The sequence below is a fragment of the Phycodurus eques genome, chromosome 8, assembly GCF_024500275.1.
Source record: "Phycodurus eques isolate BA_2022a chromosome 8, UOR_Pequ_1.1, whole genome shotgun sequence".
In the NCBI taxonomy this organism is placed as follows: Eukaryota; Metazoa; Chordata; class Actinopteri; order Syngnathiformes; family Syngnathidae; genus Phycodurus; species Phycodurus eques.
Window position 1 is genome coordinate 27,611,968 of NC_084532.1, and position 20,789 is coordinate 27,632,756.

Below are 20,789 nucleotides of genomic sequence, written 5' to 3' on the forward strand. Positions count from 1 at the left end.
TCTTTAAAAATGTGCCCTTTAGTATAAAAATATTTTAGAATTACAATTTAAAATCAGGGTTTCAAGACAAGGTCAGGTTTCAAATAGAGCTTTAGGGTTTCAATGTAAGGTTTCAAAACAGCGTTAGGGTTTCAAATTCAGGCTTCTGTATGGGGTTACGGTTTCAAACAAGGTTAAAACAGGGTTAGAGTTTCAATTTAGGGTTTCAAGACAAGGTTAAGGTTTCAAATTAAGGTTTAAAAACAGGGTTCGGGTTTAAAAGTAGGGTTTTAAAATGGTGTTAGGGCATCAAAGTGGGGTTAGGGTTACAAATTAGGGTTTCAAGAGAAGGTTAGGTTTTCAAATGAGGGGTTTCAAACCGGGTTAGGGTTTCAAGACAAGGTTAGGGTTTCAAATTAGGATTTCAAAACAGGGTTAGGGTTTCAAAACAGACTCAACTAAATGCAGTTTTTGTATGGACTGGTTTGACATTTCCAACATGGGGAAGGCGGCAGTTGTGAGCTGAGAGACAGGAAAAGCAAAAAATAAAGTCTGGAATTTTGAAATCTTAAATACGTGTGAACCCTGATCAGTGCCGGAATCTGATAGCACTTGACCCCAGTCAACATTTGGAACGTCAGCCTCGAGGAGTCTCTTCATCTTTCTTTGTGCTGTTGCCTAGGAACGTCCATGCGAGAGTCCAGCACTAATGCCAACTCATTAAACCGCATTATTCTGCACCTCCACAATATAATGGACAGCATGGTCGTTAACACAACCACAATTACCGGGTTATTGTTGTAGGTTATAATTAAATCGCCTTATAGTTAATTATACAGACGCTGCTTTGTTTTTTGTTGCAGCGTTCACCCTCTGTATCGCGGTTTATTGTTCACAAGACACAATGACGACAAATGATTACACTCATAAAAAAACTTTATTACCCCACATTGTCGTAGTCGTCGCAGTATTTCACACTTGAAAAATCATCAAGTAAATGCATGGCGCCCGTAGATGAAAGCGATAAAACAGAAAGCGGATGCTAATTGGCTCCCCGCCTCCTCGAGACTGTGACAAAATGGCAGCCCATTTACTTACTTCGCTTTTTAATACCAGCTAGCACAGTTTCAACGTTTGACCCGAGGTACGCCGTCAACGCAGGCGGAAAGGCCACACATATGAAACGAATGCAAATGCACAAAAAAAGCAGAGAGCTTCAAAATTAAAGCGTCCCCGCACAGATTCGAGCCTTTTCTCACGAGAATTGATTAGGATTTGGGACGAAAAGTCAACCTTTCCTGTTTTGTCGAAATAAGCAGAATTCTTTTCTGTACGATTTCCTATTAAATTCTCATGGGATCACGTTGCCTTCAGCGACAATAAAAATAAAAAATAAAAATAAATCAAGAAAACAAAAATAACGCTTGCACATTAAAAAAAACCCAAACATCCCACAGCAATGCTAACTAGCTTGTTCCAGCGTTCACAACACAAAACTCCCACCGACGCACCAACGCACTTTGAACTACCATTGCATTAATGAAGTGTCTTTGGTTTATTTTCACACTAGATTTATTTATCTTTTAAATATGACCAATATAATGTTAATCAATTGTTAATTAATAAGTACAAAGAAATGACAATCTATAAAAAAAGTAAAAAATATATTTTCTTATTTGAATTAACAACATAACCTAATGTAAAAAAAAAAAAAAAAGAACAAACAATACTTAAACTTGTTGGGGGCTTACTATGGTGCAGCTGAATATTGATTTATGTGCGTGCGTGTGTAAATTATTAGCAACATATAGCATCAATGGGGCATTATTGCATTGAAGGAAAAGTTAAATAAAACAATCCACCACAATCAAACGATATCGTATGTTCGTTCGGTCGTATGATTAAAGATGAACACACGACGTACGCCACAATTAAAAATTCAGACTTTACACTTAAATATTGTTTCGATGTTAGCGAGGCATTTTAGGCTACCAGCAATTATTACCTACTTAGTTTGCTATTTACCTTGATAACCTCTTTTTGTGTAAGTAAGTACACACTAACAATGGGTGTTGAACTTAACTTGAATACTATTTGAAACTTATTTTGACCCCCAAAAAAGCTTGGTTTTCAAAGCATTTCAGGCTACCAGCTACCATCAGCTAGTTTGCAACTTTGCTAGTTAACCTTAACATTGTGTACATACAATCTAACAGTAGCTGTTAGGGTGTACTATTTTAAACTTAAATATATATTTCAAAAATATGTTGTGATGCATTTTACGTTCATGAGCTAATATTAGCTAGTTAGCAACATAGATACCCATTTACCTTGATAATCTCGTTATGTACTGTAAATATAAGATAATAGTAAATGTCCTCGGGTAAGTACTATATGAAACTTAAATATTTTTACCTAAAGATTTGGTTAGTGAGGCATTTTAAGGTACTGACTACTATTAACACGTTAGCAACTCCGCTAACCCTTTGTTGTGTAAGTACACCCTAACAGGAGACATAGTAGTTTAAGCACTACATGAAACTAATATTTTGACCAAAAATTATATGTTAGCAAGGACATTTAGGCTACCAGCTATTAGCAACTCAGCTAGCTATTTACCTTCATAACAGCAGGTTGAATGCTGAAGATTGAACTATTATTCTGACAAATTAAAAACTACTATTAGCTAGCTAGCAAAATCAGGTTAAGTCTTCTATATTGTATGTTATTGTTTATATTGTCTTAAAAGACACAGCAAAACTAACCCAACTGTAGCAAAAATGCTGAAAACTACCTCAGTCAATACATATTAGTAAACGCACAACGTATGTAAAAATTATACTATTTATCAGGAATAATAGGAGAATATGAGCTTTAGTTTCTCTTAGCTTTAGCCACTAAAATATTTCCTCATCAGTCTCCTAAAATATTCCTAATCTCGTGGTATACCTATATCATGAAATATCATGGAAAGTATACCAAACTAATAACTACTGTGGAAACTTTAGAACATTAGAATTTTTATTCATTAATTAATGATTCCCCGATTATTTATGAGAATAGCATTTATTCCGCAATGTTCCTGTACATAAATATCATTTCATGTAAATAATTTAGAGCAATCACCATTTGATAAAAAATGCTAAATGCCGTTTGTTGTTTTCTTAATAAATTTTTTTAACATGTATATTCTTGAATTCTTATGAACAATGGTGAAGTAGGCCCAACGATCGCTGAAAGTCGGTTAAAAGACGGACTTTTACGGACGCGAAGGTGTGACGAAGCCAGGCCAGATGCACGTCATGAAGCAAACATTTCCTTCTGGTCTGGATTTTTTTTCTCTAACGTGGTGTAAAAAGGACGTAAAGGCACTGAGAACGGTTTGAATGTCCTTCGTCAGATTGTAACGTCTGACCATCGCTGACGAGCCTTCGCTGTTTTGCTGTCTGAAGATGGGCATACACGGTAAATCAATGCTAACCATTTCCTGTAGCTAGCACGCGTTTTTGTGTTTTAATAAATGTTAACTGTAGATGCTCTCAGGTAAGTAATATTTGAAATGTAATTATTTCGACTATAAATGATATATTAGTGAGACATTCTTAAGCACTGGCTACTATTAGCTTGTTGTTAACGCCGCTAACTATATACCCTGATAACCTTTCGTTTTGTACACGCTACCAGTGGATGTTCTCAGGAGGGTGTTGAACTTTAAGTCGGCTACTATTTGAATTTAACGTATTTTTTTATTTATTTTTAGCAAAAATCATGTGTTAGCAAGGCATTTTAGGCTAATGGCTACTATAGCTATTTAGGAATTTAGCTAGGTATTTACCTTGGAAACTTATTTTTACCTATACGCTAACAGTAGATGTGGTGCTGGCTGTCAGCACACTTGACTTACAAATGGTGACGTATTGAATGCGCGGGTTCGAGCGTGGCTGGACGGCGCAGGATCGCCACCTAACCCTACCCTCCCCGAAACCTTACACCTGTATATTGTGCTGCATACAGTTGCGTACAAGGTGGTACATTTATGACAATGGAACTGGGAGAACCCTTTTACAGGTAAAAATATTTGTTTTCTTTTTTGCCCAAATTTGCTGTATTGATAGCACACACTTTGATGTTGACAAAACAGTAAACCTCATGAAAATTGGTTGAAAAATAAGTAATAATTACGACTTAATTCCAATTTCATGCATGGCCTTCGATAGGAACATCGACCTCCCCAATATGGCTGCCACATAGGCACGGCGGTTAGCCTGGCTTGTACAGCACGCTGATGTATCTGGTTTTCAGATCAATGGTGGTCACAGAACGAATTCAACACGTATTTCAAGGCTCCACTGTACTTCTTAGGACTAAAACGTCTGTCTTGTTTTTGATGAATACACCTACGATGCTGCTGTATTTTAATGTTGCTCGTGATGGTGTGACTTGGAGAAGTTTTTTTTCCTGCTACTTGGTGTAAAAGGTTGAAAAACCACCGGTATAGCGGCTGGGGACGGATTCCGAACATAGCCCCAGTGTATGCCCGTCTTCAGCTCCTCTGTGATGTCATCATCAGGCGGCGCTAAAGGTAGAGATACCCCACCCAGTAGACCACGTTGAACAGGAGGAAGGAGGTGGGGAAAAAGACCCTGGAGTAGGCGTCCAGCTCCAGCAGGTCGATGCGGACGCGGCCCCTCCGCCACGCGCCGTCCTTGCAGTCGTCGTAGCAACAGAAGAAGGCGCCGCAGTCTTTGCCGTCCAGACAGCGGGAGGCGCACGTGTCGTCCAAGTCCTGCCAATACGTCGAGATGTTCAGGGCCACCACCGTGTGAGGAGGGGGCCGCCGCACGTCCAGGACCGAGTAGTTCTGCAAACAACACACACACACGGGGATAACTCAGGGTCCAACCCCAAATTGAAACCTCTGACTTGAAACCCTACATTGAAATCCGAACGCAGGCAGTTTTTTGATACCCTAAGCGTAATTTAAAAACCCTAACACAGGCTTGAAACCATAATTTGAAACCCTAATGCTGAGTTCAAACCCTACTTTGAAACCCTAACCCTGGTTGAAAGCCTACTTTGAAACTTAGACTTGAACTCCTAATGTCAAACTCTCACTGTTGACCTTTACTCTGACCTGAAACCATTGTTTAAAACCCTAACCTTGGCTGAAACCCTGTTTTGAAACCTAACGTGTGTTTGAAACCCTAACCATGCTTGAAAGCCTAATTTTAAACTCAGTCTTAAAACCCTAACTTGAAACCCTAATTCTGACTTGCAACCCTATTTTGAACTCCTCACCCATGCTTAAATACTAATTTGAAACCCTAACTATGGCTTGTAACCCTTTGATTTAAAACTCTCCTTGGAAACCTAACCACTGTTTGAAACCCTAGCACTTGTTGAAAACTTAGTTTGAAACCCTAAATCAGACTTGAAACCCAACTTTGAAACCCTCACCAAGGATGAAACCCTACTTTGAAATCTAGCTAATGTTTGAAACCCTAACCGTGGGTAAAAGCCTATTTTGACACCTTAACTCAGCCCTGAAACCCTAATTTCAAACCCTAACTCTGACCTGATCTCTGGCTTGAAACCAAACTTGAAAACCCTAAATCTATATCCTATACCTGTATTAAAACCTTAACTCATTCACTGCCAGTCCTCCACGTTAACATGGATATTTGAATTCAACAGCCATCAATGGCAGTGAATAATTTGAAAGCGGAACCTTGACTTAAACCCTACCGGTACGTTGAAATCCAAACCCTGGCTTGAAACTCTAATTTGAAACCCTAACCCGTGTTTAAAACCCTGACCTTAATGTGAAACCCAAAACGTTGTTTGCAACCCGAACCCTTCTTTGAAACCTTAACCTTGTGAGCATTGACCTGTTTGTGCACGCAACATTGTTATATTGATGACCACCTTTCTGTCTTTCTTTTTCATTCTCTGTTTCATTCTTTCTCTCTCTTTCTTTCTTTGTGTGTGTGTGTGTGTGTGTAGCTGACAAGATTGTGTCGTCGTGACGCAGAGTCCCCATAAAAATAGTCGCGTCTTATCTGAAGAGCTACAAAAGGGCAGCATCACCTCCTCATCCGCAGCTTTTAAGCTTCTTTCCCGTCAACCTCGTGATACGACTAAGTGCGATCAGATAAAGCTCAAGTCACCTTGCCTCCGTAACTTTATTTGAGATACAGTGGGGACACCCGCTACCTTGCGGTGTGCCCTTCATGCTCCTGCTATAGCGCGGAATCCGATCGTTGACAATTGCTATATTTATCGATAATAAGTTCAGTCTTCTGTGCTTCGCATTACAGCATATTTTAGCACAACGCGAGTTGAGTTTTTAAATATGTGGTTTGGTTGAACATTTTGCTGTTTAAAAATACAATGTTTAAATTTCATCTATGCCAATTCTGGTTAGCAGCTCTTTGGCATTTTGCATTATATGTTAGCATTGAGCTAGTGGACTTTTGTTAATACCGTATGTCCATCCTTCCATTTTCTGTACCGCGTCTCCTCACAAGGGTCCCGGGCATGCTGGAGCCTGTGACAGCTATCTTCGGGCGAGAGGCGGGGTACACTCTGATCCGGTCGCTAGCCAATCGCAGGGCACATCTAAACAAACAACCATTCACACTCACATTCACACCTACGGGAAATTTAGAGCCTTCAATTAATCTACTATGCATGTTTTGTGATGTAGGAGGAAACCGGAGTACCCGGAGAAAACCCACGCAGGCACGGGGAGGACATGCAAATTCCACACAGGCGAGGCTCGATTTGAACCCGGGTCCTCAGAACTGTGAGGCAGATGTGCTAACCAATCGTCCACCGTGCCACCTAATACAGTATGTGGTTTGACTAAATATTTTAGTGTTTAAATACAAAATGTTTAATTTTCATCAATGCCAGTTTCCATTAGCTCGTCCGTATTTCGCATTGTATGTAGCATTAAGCTAGTGGACCTTTTTTTTCCATACTGTACGTGGTGTTTGAATAAACAGTGTTTAAATCTCTTTCGTTGTATGTGTTGCTGCTCCGTGTGTGTTAAAGTAGCAGTTGTTTGAATGTTCATAACCCTACTTTAAAACAAACCCTAGCTAGAAACCCTCATTTGAAACCCTAACCTGTGTTTGAAACTCTAACCCTGGAACGGATTAATAGCATTTCAATTCATTTTAAAGGGCAAAAGTGTTTTGATTTATACTGTATGGTACTTACATGCCGCTTCCTGTCCATGCACCGCGGTCTGCGGGCGCTGTTGGAGTAATAGTTCAAGGTGGCGTACTCCATCAGGGCGGCAAAGACGAAGAGGAAGCAGACGGTGACGAAAAGGTCCATGGCCGTCACGTAGGACACGCGGGGCAAAGACGTCCTGGCCACCGTGCTCAGCGTGGTCATCGTCAGCACCGTGGTGATGCCTGAGCGACACGTGCGGCAATCACGCACAACAAACAATCACGCAATTAAATGTTCAAGCTGTGCAGAAAATTACAGGGACCTTATTTTTATTTTTTTAATTTTTTTTGCAAGAATACATTGTATGTTCCCCAACTAGTCTAAAACATTGATTTAAACAGATGAAGTCATCCATTTTCACCCATCTCAGGGGGCCACCATGATTGGCAATATCGCCCTATGCTGTCAACCGAAATTAATGTCACACATTGCGGACGTCATGTGATCAAACCCCGAAAAACAGGCAGCGGACCCCTGATGTTTTGACATTTTTTTCCCAGCAGTTTGGGTTCAAAGCTTCATCTCATCAAGCCATAATTATGCTAGCTGTAGTTGTGACATTAATTTCGGTCGACAGCAGAGAGCGATATTGCCGAACACGGCGGCCACCTGAGGCAGATGAAAACGGACTAATTACATTTTAATTCTTATTCCACAAATGCAATATCAATTATTGTTTAGACTAGGTGGCACATACAATGTATTCGTGTAAAAAATAAAATTAAAATAATAATAAATTTTAAAAAGGGTGAAGTTCCCCTCAGTACAGTACATTTGTGACGTATAGTTAAGTTGTTTTAAAAGTTCAAAACATTTGCATTTGTTTGTTTTCAAACATTTAGTTGGGTACAGTTTTTATTTAAGTAATGTGCAATACATTTGAATTGAATCCTAATTTAAGTATAGATGTTTTAATGTCCTATATTGAAGTGCAGTGTTAGACTGTGCTGTCAAATTGTGCATAATATTCCAGCGTCTTACAATCAAATTAAATTTCTGCTAAACACTTTGGCTTACTAAACTACTGTTTTCCTCTATTGGTCATGATGATGCTACTTAAGTTTATTTTTGAGGCAGTACTTGGTGCAAAAAGTTTGAACGCCACTCGTACACAGAGTAAATCCCACCCAAAGTCTCTGTTGTGACCCTCTTCACGTACACTCACCGCTTGACCGAACAAATGCTGAAGCGAAGCACTTTTATGAATGATATATTTCGAAACATGGTTCTATATTCAATATGTTCTTCATGTCCACTGTTCCAGGAGCATCTGCTTATGACTCTCCTTTGCCTGTACACCGCCATTGTTACCATGGCAACAAGCTGGCCCTGGCTATTTTAGGCCCGCATGCTAGCCTGTTTCCCTTTTTCTTTACCCTGGAAGCACCTGGTTTTAAGGTTTCAAATGAGGGTTTCACTCCTGGGTTAGGATTTCAAAGTAGGGTTTCAAGCCTGGACAAGGGTTAGGGTTTGAAATGAAGGTTTCGAGCCGAGGTTATGGTTTCTAATTAGTCAGGGTAATAGTTTCAAAACAGGGTTAGGGTTTCAAAAAAGGGCTGAGATTTCAAGATTGGGTTTCAAATTAGGGTATAAAACCAGAGTTAGGGTTTTAAAGTAGGGTTTCAGATCGGGGTTAGTGTTTCAAGCATAGGTTAGGTTTTCAAGTCGGGATTTGATTCCCAAACCGAGGTTAAGATTTAAAGGTAGGGTTTCAAAATGCGTTTTTTTTAGGTTCTTGAAGTTATATAAAGATGGAACGATTGTTTGGGTTTCAAATTATGGTTTCAAGCCTGGGATAGTGTGTCAAATTAGGGTATGACGTCAGGGTTCGGATAAGGACAGCTTCAACAGTTGGGCTTAAAAAAAGCAAAAGATAATAAATCAAGACAAGAGAAATGGATATATTACCTTGAGCTAAACTCTCTGCGGGGCTGCACAGAAAACAACAAAGCAGAGAAAGCACACAAAAAGACACAAAAAGCACAAAGAAACTCCAAGACAAAGCTCAAACTGAAAGCAGAACATGCACAGCACACCAGTGGAGACTGGTGTCAGTGTTTCAAATGAGGTTTTTAAACCCGGGTTTAGGTTTTAAAATTAGGGTTCAAATATTGGGATAGTGTTTCAAGTCAAAGTTTGTGTTTCGCGTTTGGGGTTTAAACCCAGGTTAAGGTTTTAAAGAAGGATAAGCATTTCAAAATAGTTTTTTTAAACCAGGGTTAGGGTTTGAGGTCAAGGTTAAGGGTTCAGAGCAGGGTTTCAGGTCAGGGACAAGGTTTCACATTAGGGTATAAAACTTGGGTTAGGATTTTAAATTAGGGTTTGGAGCCAGGATTAGGGTTTCAAACAAGGGTTTCAAGTGAGGTTTAGAGTTTCAAACGAGGGTTACGGTTTCAAATGAGGATGTGCAGCCAGGATTAGGTTTACAAACAAGGGTTTGGGTTTTGAAGTTTCTACGCACCCAGAGCGGTCCTGGCGGGCGTGGCGTCCTTCTTGATCCAGAAGGAGACCCAGGACAGCACCACGGTGAGGATGCACGGGATGTACGTCTGGATGGTGAAGTAGCCCATGCGCCTCCTCAGCTCGAAATACACCGTCATCAGCACGTAGTCGCCTGCAGGGGGCGCACGCCAGCACGCTAAAGCCAACCACACTTATGGAGCATACGTTTCACAATTTCTGAATCGTACGACTCTCACTGACATTTGGACTTTCCGGCTTCCGGTGTTTGTAAAAACGTACCTGCTGTGGTCTTGATGATGTCTGTGGTGTTCCTGAGGCCCATGAAGTCAAACTGGTAGAGGCGCCAGGACCTTTGGTCGGCCGCCTCCACCGAGTTCCTCCTCCACTTGTAGACCATCTCGTCTTGAGGGTACCCGTCTGCAACGGGACCAAAACGCAGCGCTTGACACGCAGCCAGAGGTGGAAAAAGTACTGAACACACTGTACTTAAGAGTCCAGATACTTGAGTAAGACTCTGGTAAATGTATAACTACTCATTCAACTCCATTAGAGAATAAAGGTGTAAAGTAATATGCATGCGTGCATAGAATTCATTGCCTGGGGCCCTCGGACGTCTCATAGAAACTGATCGATAAAGTTTTATTTGATTTGAAACAATCTCAATTTGTGTGCTGAAAATCACAATACGCTATCATGATAGTTTCTTCTCACGCAATGGACTATTCCATCTTCTTACACCTGCCGCACACTCGCTAACCGCTGGACAAAAAGTCATTTGAGACCGTTTGCTCAGCAGATAGCTCGCTGTGTGCACATCATTTTTTTCTCCCGTGTGCGGCAGACTTTGATTGAAGAAGATGGCCCCAAAACAAACCTTTTGGCGCATGGTGAGGAAAATGAAGCGGAGTCATCCCAATGGAGTGTAGAAGAGGAGAACGTGAGAAGAAAACTGTTTTTTTTCCATGTCACCAAAGGTTTTAACTAGAGGTGCAACAATTAATCGATTAATTGACAACTGAATCGATTATCAAATTAATTGACAACTGTTTTGATAATTGATTAATCATTTAGAGACATTGTTTAACTTAAAATTGTCCAAATACTCAGAATTTCAGTATCTGAACTGTAAACATTCTCACATTTCTGTAGTCCTCTGTGAACGCAGATGGATAATCTTTGCGTTTAATCATTTGCAAACATCTGCTGTTACTTTGGAAAACAATGTTCAACATTTTTGCCAATTTTGTTACAAACAGAACCAGTAACTGAATTATAATCATTTTTTGAGATAATGTCCTGTTTTTGAATAAAGGGATGGTAATGACTTTTTTGTGTGTACAATTAATCATTTCATCGAAAAAAATAATCATCACATTACTTGATTATTCAAATAATCCTTGGATCCAGCCTTTTCACGGTGAACCCGAATATGCAGAACCAACAGTGACAACAGTAAGAGCTAGCCGGCCTTGCCTGTAGCAGCAGCACTGCTGTCAGTGTCAGTCGAGGAACATCCAGTAGAGACGAAGAAGACAATGACACGATTGACGCTTTTCATCGTGAAGATGTGACCCTTAAAGCGGTTGAAATGGTAAACTACATTAAATGTTGATGAATGTTTTTATCAATTACAGTAAAAGCGTTGAGATGCACTTGTTAGATAATAATCCTCAAGATTGACCAATTAAGACCTGTAACCGTGTGACCGGGTTTCCCTTGGGCCCCCAAATGACTAAATGACCCCAAAGGTTAGCTCTTAATATTTTTAAACGCCCCAAAGCTATTAACACCAATTACTAAACATTTCCTCCATGGCATTTTTATTACACAAACAGTTACGCATCTACTCCTTACTTTGGCCACATAACCCGATAGCAACCTGAACAAAGTTCTCAGGCAGATGAATAAGCATTTTACATCTTGGCCTGTAGTCATGCCTGGATGCTAACATGCTAAATGCTAACGTGATACCAATTGCGATGCTATCGACTGTAATATGCTCAGGCGGGGTGCATATCAGCATTGTAATAAGTTGATTAGTTGAAGAGCCCCAGTGGCACGTTTCCCCACCCACCTCCACCACCTTCAGTTTGGGATGGACTCCATGTGAAGAGCAGGATGGAGGGGTTGCTATGACAACGGCGGTCACACGCGCTTACTTAACACATTCACTGCCATTGACGGCTTTAGAAGTCAAATATCCATGTTTACTGGGAAGGCTGGCAGTGAATGAGTTAATTAAAGGTACTGTAACTGGCTTTGAGTGTCTCCCCCGACGGGTTTCATTACATTCGCCGACCGCTCACTCAGAAGTGCATCGAACGGTGAACCCCATTCATTTACACAAAAATGTCTCTCTTTTGTGGGGGACCTTTGAAAAGCTCCTTTATTTACAGTACGTGTTGTATGCCCTTTTGTTATATTCATAATTACAATTCAGACCAAAGGGACTCTTCATTACTGTAGGTACACGATACAATAAGAGCCAAACTAAAGGAAAAGGGTATTATGCATGTGTGTGTGTATGTGTGTGTACGTGGGAACAGAATAAGTAAAATAACATTTAAATGAAATATTTATTATGCCTAATATTGATTATATTTTGGTGCAATTTGGTATATGAAATTGTATAAATGAAAGTATATTGTAAAAGGTTTAATGTAATTCGTAGAAAATGACATACATTTTTAGACAAATTCAAATTTAAGTCAATTGTATACAGTTCAATTCAATTATTTAATAAGCATTAAATTGTGTATATATTGAATAGGACTAGAAAATTACATTCAACAAAATTGCATATAAAACTAAATTAAAACGTAAAATTACATAACATGAAATAAAATTCAATTCAGTTAATTTTTGTATTCAGTTTGTTTGATTTTTTTTTTTTAATTATTGTTACATTATCATTTTTTCTGTCTATTAAAAAATAAAATCAATTACTATACTTTAAAACATACAATAAAGTAACTTATGTAAATCCATCCATCCATTTTCTGAGCCGCTTCTCCTCACTAGGGTCGCGGGCATGCTGGAGCCTATCCCAGCTATCATCGGGCAGGAGGCGGGGTACACCCTAAACTGGTTGCCAGCCAATCGCAGGGCACATACAAACAAACAACCATTCGCACTCACATTCACACCTACGGGCAATTTAGAGTCTCCAATTAATGCATGTTTTTGGGATGTGGGAGGAAACCCACGCAGGCACGGGGAGAACATGCAAACTCCACACAGGCGGGACCGGGGATTGAACCCGGGTCCTCAGAACTGTGAGGCTGACGCTCTAACCAGTCGGCCACCGTGCCTCCTAACTTATGTAAATAAAAAACAAAATCTACTAAATGATTGATATTTAAGTGTTAACTTGAGTCATAAATTGAATGAAATTGCATACAATTTTATTCAGTTTAACAAAATTAGAGAACAAAATTGTACAAAATGTAATTAAATCATAATAAGTATCAAACGAAACCGTACATCATGAAATTGTGTCAAATTAAAGTGAATAAATGTAAACGTTCTATTTCTATGATTATATAAACAATTCACATGCTCGCACTTCCATTCACACCAATGAGCAATTTAGAGTCTTCAATTAACCTATCGCGCATGTTTTGGGGTTGTGGGAGGAAACTGGAGTAGGCGGAGAAAGCCCACGCAAGCACAGGGAGAACATGCAAACGCCACACAGGCGAGGCCGGATTTGAAACCGGATCCTCAGAACTGTGAGCCGGATGTGCTAACCAGTCGGCCACCATTAACTTCAATGAAAGGAAATCAAACTGTATAACATTTAATCATATGAAATCAAGTCAATGTTGCATACTCACAGCTGGAGAAGATGAGCGGACACGAATGTTGGTCCATGGGAAAGTTGTGAAGCTGCAGCTGGCACTCCGCATTTATGGTCAGCCTGCAACGACAAGCAAGGATAATCGACAATATTAATTATTATGCATAAAACACATCACACTCACCAAAGAATCGAAATATTGAATGAATGGCGGTGGCTGGCGATACGAGTGAATAGCAGTGAATTCTTCGCTCTTTACAACAAGCAGACGTTTGGCAGGGAGAATTAGTGAACAACGGTAAATTGTAAATAAACAATTCTTCAAAAAAGAGGCTTTGAGCTGTTTAATGGCACTCGCAGTTGAAATATACTGTTGAACTAAACTTAAAACAAAGCGAAATACAAGTTGTGCATTTAAAACCACCACGTCATTTTGCCTACAAGTCCACGAGCTTAATGCTAACACATAAATTGGAAACGCCATAAACGGGCTAAAGTCACTGATGGTGTAGTGGTGCACTCGCCTGACTTTGGTGCAGGCAGCGTGGGATCAGTTCCTACTCAGTGACGGTGTGAATGTGAGCGCGAATGGTTGTCCGTGTCTATATGTGCCCTGCGACTGACTGGCGACCAGTTCAGGGTGTAGTCCGCCTTTCGCCCGAAGTCAGCTGGGATAGGCTCCAGCGCCCCGCGACCCTAACCAGGATAAGCGGTGTTGACAATGGATGGATGGATAAACGGGCTACAAATAGCATCGGTGAGACAACGGATATTTGAACACAAATGGTGGAGCACCACATGTACACAGATAATTTAACATTATCCACATGCATATATTTACTATCCTTTGTGAAGAACGACTAAATGTCTGATTGGACAAAAAAAAAAAATCCAACAGCCACATGCACGTACTTGAAGCAGTGTAGTCCAGAAAAACACTACCAAATGAGGAGAATAGACATTTGGGAATAAATTTGTACAATTTTGATAGGAGAAATATTAGAATTTGTAAATTTGTAGATTGTAAATGTATGTCAGTAATAGTGTTTATGCCAGCAGAGAAGGCCTTTCTGGAATTACAACATTTGCAGAATGCTCTTATCACTTTCTATTCCGGCTCCGAGACTACTTCCAAAGGCAACTTCCAGATCGACTTTGTACCGCCCTCAAAGTAAAGCCTTAACCGTCCTAACCTTTAAAAATGGCGAGAAAAACAGGAAAAAAAGCAAGAAATGTGTAATTTTTTTCCCCCCACCCTGGTTAAAGCTGTAACAAATGTCATCTTTGTTTGCTCCCGCCACGTCAAGGCAGATTTAATATCCGCTGACATTTCATAGCCCATTTCTCATGCAATCAGCCGATATTACGCCTGATATTTATTAAAAAGGAAGTGTTTAGAGGGGTTGAGGTGAACCTTACAGAGGAGTTCAATTGAGCACAAAGAGCCAACATAGCATTGTCACTGGACTTTTTTTGTTGTTGTTAATTACCAGGCAAAAAGGCAAATTTTCTCTGACTCACACAAGAAATTGCCTGACTTAATTGCGAGTTCAGGTCACATTAAATAACTTAAAAGCATGTGCTACTTTACTTCATCTATGACCAACATAATTAAATATACCTGCTGAATTTCCCCCAAATTGTGGCCACAGTGACTTCTTATGACATTGAATTTAAATGAGGATTAGGGTTAGGTTGCCACGGAAACACTTTTGACCATGAAAACAAGATGCACTTTTCTAAGCATATTTGTTTACCTTAAAGTGTAAAGTATCTTGCCGTCGTTCCATATTCTGAGCAGCTGATTGGGCATGGTGATCCAGTGGGCGTCGGCATTCTTGGAGTTCCTGAAGATGGTGTCGGGCAGCCAGATGAGGCCCAACATGTTGCTGTTCAGCGTCAAGATCTTCACGGTGCTGTTGTAGCGCAGACGACTGTCGGTCCACGTCTGCGCGAAGATGATGTCGATTTGGTATTCCTGGAAGAATGTAATCGTGACGGATCATAATTAAGCCATCTTGGAATTACTGTCTTTATTCTTCTTCTTCCGAGGAATTAATTGCTTAGGTGGGTGTTTTAACATGCCTGAGAAGAAACAAGTAACCTGTTATGATGTACAGTATGTATTTTAAGGGTCCTGAATACAACCCAGTAGCACCCTCTGGAAAGTTTGAAAAAAATTAACCCCTCACACCGGTTTGATCAATCGGCACAAAATTCGGCGGGCATGTCTATCATAACACGAGGCACAAAAAAAAAAAAAAAAGTCTCAATGACCCTTGATCAAAATTGAAAAGGAGGTTTTGGTTTGAATCAGCCATTTAACACTCGCCAGCACTGCTTGTACAGTTTGAAAAAAAATAAAAATAAGCCCCCCAACAATCGACACAAAATTGGGTGGACTTCATTACCATGGGATGACGCATGAAAAAGTCTCAAGGACCCAAGCTTGAAATTGAACAGGAAGTCAGCCATTTCAATTTGTATCAGCTATTTTTCTTTCAGTAGTACCGCATGGAATGTTACAAAAAATTGAGCCCCTGACAACGGTTTCATCAATTGGCACAAAATTGGGTGTGCATGTCTATCGTAAAATGAGGCACAAAAAAAATCTCAAGGAGTCATGCTCGAAATTGAACATGAATTTGGATATTTCGTTTGAAGCATTAATTTCTCACTCAGAAAACTCCACCAGGAAGTTAGAAAAAATTTTGCCCCTGACACCATAAGAACCAATCAACACGATGTCTGGCGGAAACGTCTTTCATAATAGGACACACGACAAAGTCTCAAAGACCTATGTTCGGAAATCAACATGAAGTCCGCCATTTTGATTTGAAGCATCCATTTCTCGCTCAGAAACCCCCACTTGAAAGTTAGAAAAAAACTTGCCCCTGACACCATATGAACCAACCAACACGATGTCTGGCGGAATCGTCTGTCATAACAGGATACACGAAAAAGTCTCAAAGACCTGTGCTCAAAATTGAACATCAAGTCAGTCACTTTGGTTTGCAGCGGCCATTTCTTACTCTTAGTACTCCTTGGAAAGTTTGAAAATAAATAATTGCCGAGAACCCATTCAGCAATCGACACGAAATCTGGCGGACATGTTTATTATAACAGTACACACCAAAAGGACAGCTGCTCGGAACTGAACACGAAGACGGCCATTTTTGTTTGATTGAGCCTTTTTCACCCAGAAGTGCCACCTGGAAAGCTAGACAATCATCTTGACGATTCGCCATGAAAAGGGGTGCACGAGGACACTTTCATCGCTGCACGCAGCTTGAATTACCATCCACCCATTTTCTGGACTGCTTACCCTCCAATTCAGTAGCTTAAATTACTATTATTATTATTCACCGCTAAGTAAGGGAACAAGCAGAGCATTGCCATGGCAACAGTTCCTTTGCCAAACACTTCCACCTCCTCCAGCTACCCACATATTTTCCTTTTGGGTTTGACCTTTGGCCGAAGCCATTTGAGTAACGGGCCAATTACAAGCAAGTCTACAATCACCGGGAGCATGCGGCGCTGGCGACCTTTCATCGCGTGCCACCGCAGGGACTAGAACAAGAAAAACGGAACATCATCCCACATTTAATGGCGGACGGAAGAAATGGTGCCGGTATGAGAGTGAATTTGTAGAGGTAGATTTCATAAAGGAGTAGAAGTCTCCGGCCAAATAATCTGTGGGCTCATTTCCCATTAGACGGAGACGGGTACGAGGCTGGGAGGCAATCGATGTTACAAATGGTAACTGTTGAAAATGGCTAAACAATAAGTGATTTAAAAAAAATAGAAAAACGACTGTGTCCTTTCAATCCTCGATGAGATAACACTTCTCCACAAGCTAGACCATGCTGCCATCCACTTTTTTATTTTTATTTTTTAAACCACCACCATTGTAAGCTGTACTCCCTGGTTAATTGGCCCTCTTTTCACTCACACAGACAAATGCACTTGTCCATGTTTATCTATAAAACACTCATTGGTAAGACCCCACCTTATCTTCACTCTCTGCTCACCATGCATACCACCACCCTCACTCTCTGTTCCGCCACTTTTATTAACCTCTGTTCCTAAAGGCCGCACTACTTTTGGTCAATTTCTATTCTATTTTCTGCCCCAAAAGACTTGAACACGCTGTAACAGATAATAAAACTCATCTCATTCATCCCAATAACATCATTTAAAAGTTATTGAGGGAAACTGCACGATTGCTGCACCTGTTTTTAGCCTGTTCGGGTGACTCGAACATGCGTATTTTCATCAAGATCAAAGACAATTTACACGTCTCCTACGAACCTAACGCACAAATTCTCATGAACATCAAAGCCAACTTTGAAATTCTGATTTTTTTTCCCTTCACAACAAACAATTTCAAGCCTCCAACGAACCTAACATACGTTTTCATAAAGACAATTTCGAGTCGAGACAAGTTGAGCCTCCTATAAACCTAGCGTATGTGTTTCCATAAACATACAAGACAATTTCATGTTACCTGTGTGCGTGCGTAAACTTCCTGCTCTTACAAAACCAGAAACTTGACATGCATTTGATTGGAACAGTACTTGTCAGGCTCAATTTGTCGGATATAAAAAGTTATAATTATAGAATGTGGATGAATGGTGCGCTTATTTTGTTAGCGTGATTGAACAAAAGCTCTCAGGCAGGTACGAAGGTGCCACGCCCTCTCACCCTAGCTCCCAATCCTCCCTCATTTTTAGTTTTTGTATGGCCGCACAATAGCTTAGTATGCTAATGAAGGATTATTAGTCCTTTCATTGTGAACCCTCAAAGTAAAATTAAATTGTTCCCTTTGTATGCAGGCGGCGCGAGGCGGCAGCAGAATGAGAAGGGATATGAATATGTGGCTTTAATATTATTGTTTTTTTTTCCCAACAATAATGTGAAAGAAAGAAAGAACGTGACGAGAAACGTTCAGTGAGGCAAACTGAAGTACCAAATGTGATGTTTCTTAACCATCAAAGACGGTCGCAAGTGTCCGATGAACCCATCGAACATTTATTAGTATAATGTATATTTCTGAGCTGCTGCTTGCAGGACACTAGGACACACGCGCTAGCTTTTGTTTGTTAAAACTCACCATACTATGTTATGAACACACACTTGCATTACAGGCATACTGATAACATTCAGGCTCAGAACAGGCAAGAACCGGTTTGATAAGAAGCTGCTGAGGGGACTGACTCGAGAAGGAAGACACTCCAGCGCGCTGTGTGTCTTCCGCTCGACCAAAACATTGTCAACTCTTATTTCCAATTTCGAGGTATTAAATACTCAAAAGACAAGTTCAGTGTATCAGGATTCTTATTTGGAAACAAGATCGCCGACCAAACATTAAAAGAACCGGGAAGAAGGAATTCCATCAGGACTTTTTCATTGCGAGGCCTCGCTTGGAATTTCTGACAATGAGTCAATTTAGAATCTCGGTGAACCCAACATACGCTTTCAAAAGCCATCGGAGAAAATTTTTAGCTCTCAATTTTTTTCTCCCATGAACCTAACATATGGTACATATTCCTCTTCATGTCATCTTCAAAGACAACTTTGGAGTTTCCAATGTTTTCAAAAGCATTAAAAGACAGTTCCAAGTCCCAAATTAACCATAAATACATGTTATTTAAACATCAAAATCACCTTTGAGTTTGCATGTTTTGGTAGACGATCGGTAGATCTGAAACTTTTGGTAGAGTTTCAGATTAGCCAAACATATGTGTTTTTGTTCAACATCACAGAAACTGAGTTCCTGATGCTAACCTTCAAAGACAATTTTCCAGTCTCCAAAAGTACTGAAATAAAATCAAAAAGTGATTTAATTGTAGACGTGTCGTGACTTACCATGTTAATGGAGGACACGGGTCCGATGCTGTTGACAAATATGTCCACGTCGATGACCGTTGGCTTCACTGTTGAGGAGGACGAGAATGCTAATTAGTGGAGAAGGGTGTCATTCACGTAGGCCACTTGTGCATATTTTTGTTGATATATTTTATTTATTAAGGGAAAACAACTATTCAAAGTTCTGCGGCCTTGTGCGATAAAGTAATTGCCCCCTCAATCTAATAACTGGTTGGACTACCCTCAGCAGCAACTGAAATCAAACATTTTCTATAACTGGTAATGAGTCTTTCACATCTCTGTGGATATATTTTGACCCACTTTTCCTTGCAGAATTGTTTCAATTCAGCAACACTGGAGGGTTTTCGAGAATGAAAGGCCTTTTTAAGGTCATGCCACAGCAATTTAATCAGATTCAAGTATGGACTTTAGTCTGGATTCCAAAACCTATTATTTTTTTAAGCCATTCAGAATTTGACTTGCTTGTGTGTCAGCATGGTGCACAACTGGTTAGAGCGTCTGCCTCACAGTTCTGAGGACCGGGGTTTAATCCCCGGCCCCGCCTGTGTGCAGCTTGCATGTTCTCCCCGTGCCTGCGTGGGTTTCCTCCCTCATCCCAAAAAATGCATAGTAAGTTAATTGACAACTCTAATTTGCCCGTAGGTGTGAATGTGAGTGCGAATGGTTGTTTGTTTGTATGTGCCCTGCGATTGGCTGCCAACCAGTCCAGGGTGTACCCTGCCTCCTGCCCGATGATAGCTGGGATAGGCTCCAGCACGCCCGCGACCCTAGTGAGGAGAAGCGGCTCAGAAAATGGATGGATGGATGGTGTGTTTTGGATCGTTGTCATGATGACTGAAGATTCTCCTTCAGGATTTTCTGGTACAGCGCACAATTCATGGTTCCATCAATCACAGCAAGTCGTCCAGGACCTGAAGGAGAAAAGCAGCCCCAGACCATCACACAACCACACCACCATGTTTGACTGTCGGTATGATGTTCTTTTTCTGAAATGCAGTGTTACATTGACGCAAGACACACACATTGACACACATCCAAAAGTTCAACTTTCATCTCGTCAGTCTATCGCATATCCTCCCAAAGGTATTGGAAATAATGCATTCAGAAATAAGACAAGCCCTTCTGTTATTTTTAAAAACTACATTTTATGTTTACTTGGGTTATTTATATGTGTTTGATGATCTTATACATTAAGGTGGGGAAACTGCAAAAAAACAAAAAAAAATTTGAGTAAGGCCCAAATACTTTTATCTATCTATCTATCTATAGAAAGGTATACTACACCATATGACCAATATCCGCCCTTCTAGCTACGAAAGGCAAAAACTCATGATCCAAGGTATACCACATATGTACAACATATACCTGTACATCTATGGAAAGGAACATCTCATGATCCAAACCATCACATCTGCCA

At 40.3% G+C, this 20,789-nt stretch overlaps 1 protein-coding gene and 1 long non-coding RNA gene across 10 annotated transcripts in view; one reads left to right on the forward strand and one right to left on the reverse strand.

Annotated features, from left to right (window-relative positions):
• The window catches only part of LOC133406444 (gamma-aminobutyric acid receptor subunit gamma-3), a 27,839-nt gene continuing 7,050 nt past the window's right edge, over window positions 1-20,789 (reverse strand). For 5 of the 9 annotated variants that reach the window (XM_061684064.1, XM_061684063.1, XM_061684061.1 and 2 more), the window contains 7 exons: window positions 19,352-19,419; window positions 15,241-15,461; window positions 13,521-13,603; window positions 9,964-10,101; window positions 9,683-9,835; window positions 7,204-7,403; window positions 4,457-4,840 (listed from right to left, as the gene is read on the reverse strand). In XM_061684064.1, coding sequence (XP_061540048.1) covers window positions 4,556-4,840; window positions 7,204-7,403; window positions 9,683-9,835; window positions 9,964-10,101; window positions 13,521-13,603; window positions 15,241-15,461; window positions 19,352-19,419 — 1,148 coding nt within the window. In that variant the 3' untranslated portion in view covers window positions 4,457-4,555. Of the gene's footprint in view, window positions 4,841-7,203; window positions 7,404-9,682; window positions 9,836-9,963; window positions 10,102-13,520; window positions 13,604-15,240; window positions 15,462-19,351; window positions 20,284-20,789 lie in introns of all 9 variants that reach the window. The other 4 variants (XM_061684066.1, XM_061684065.1, XM_061684067.1 and 1 more) reach the window with 2 other exon arrangements.
• On the forward strand, window positions 3,353-7,182 carry LOC133406446 (uncharacterized). Its single transcript, XR_009769053.1, has 3 exons — window positions 3,353-3,444; window positions 4,550-4,801; window positions 6,686-7,182. It is a non-coding gene; the product is annotated as an uncharacterized LOC133406446 (long non-coding RNA).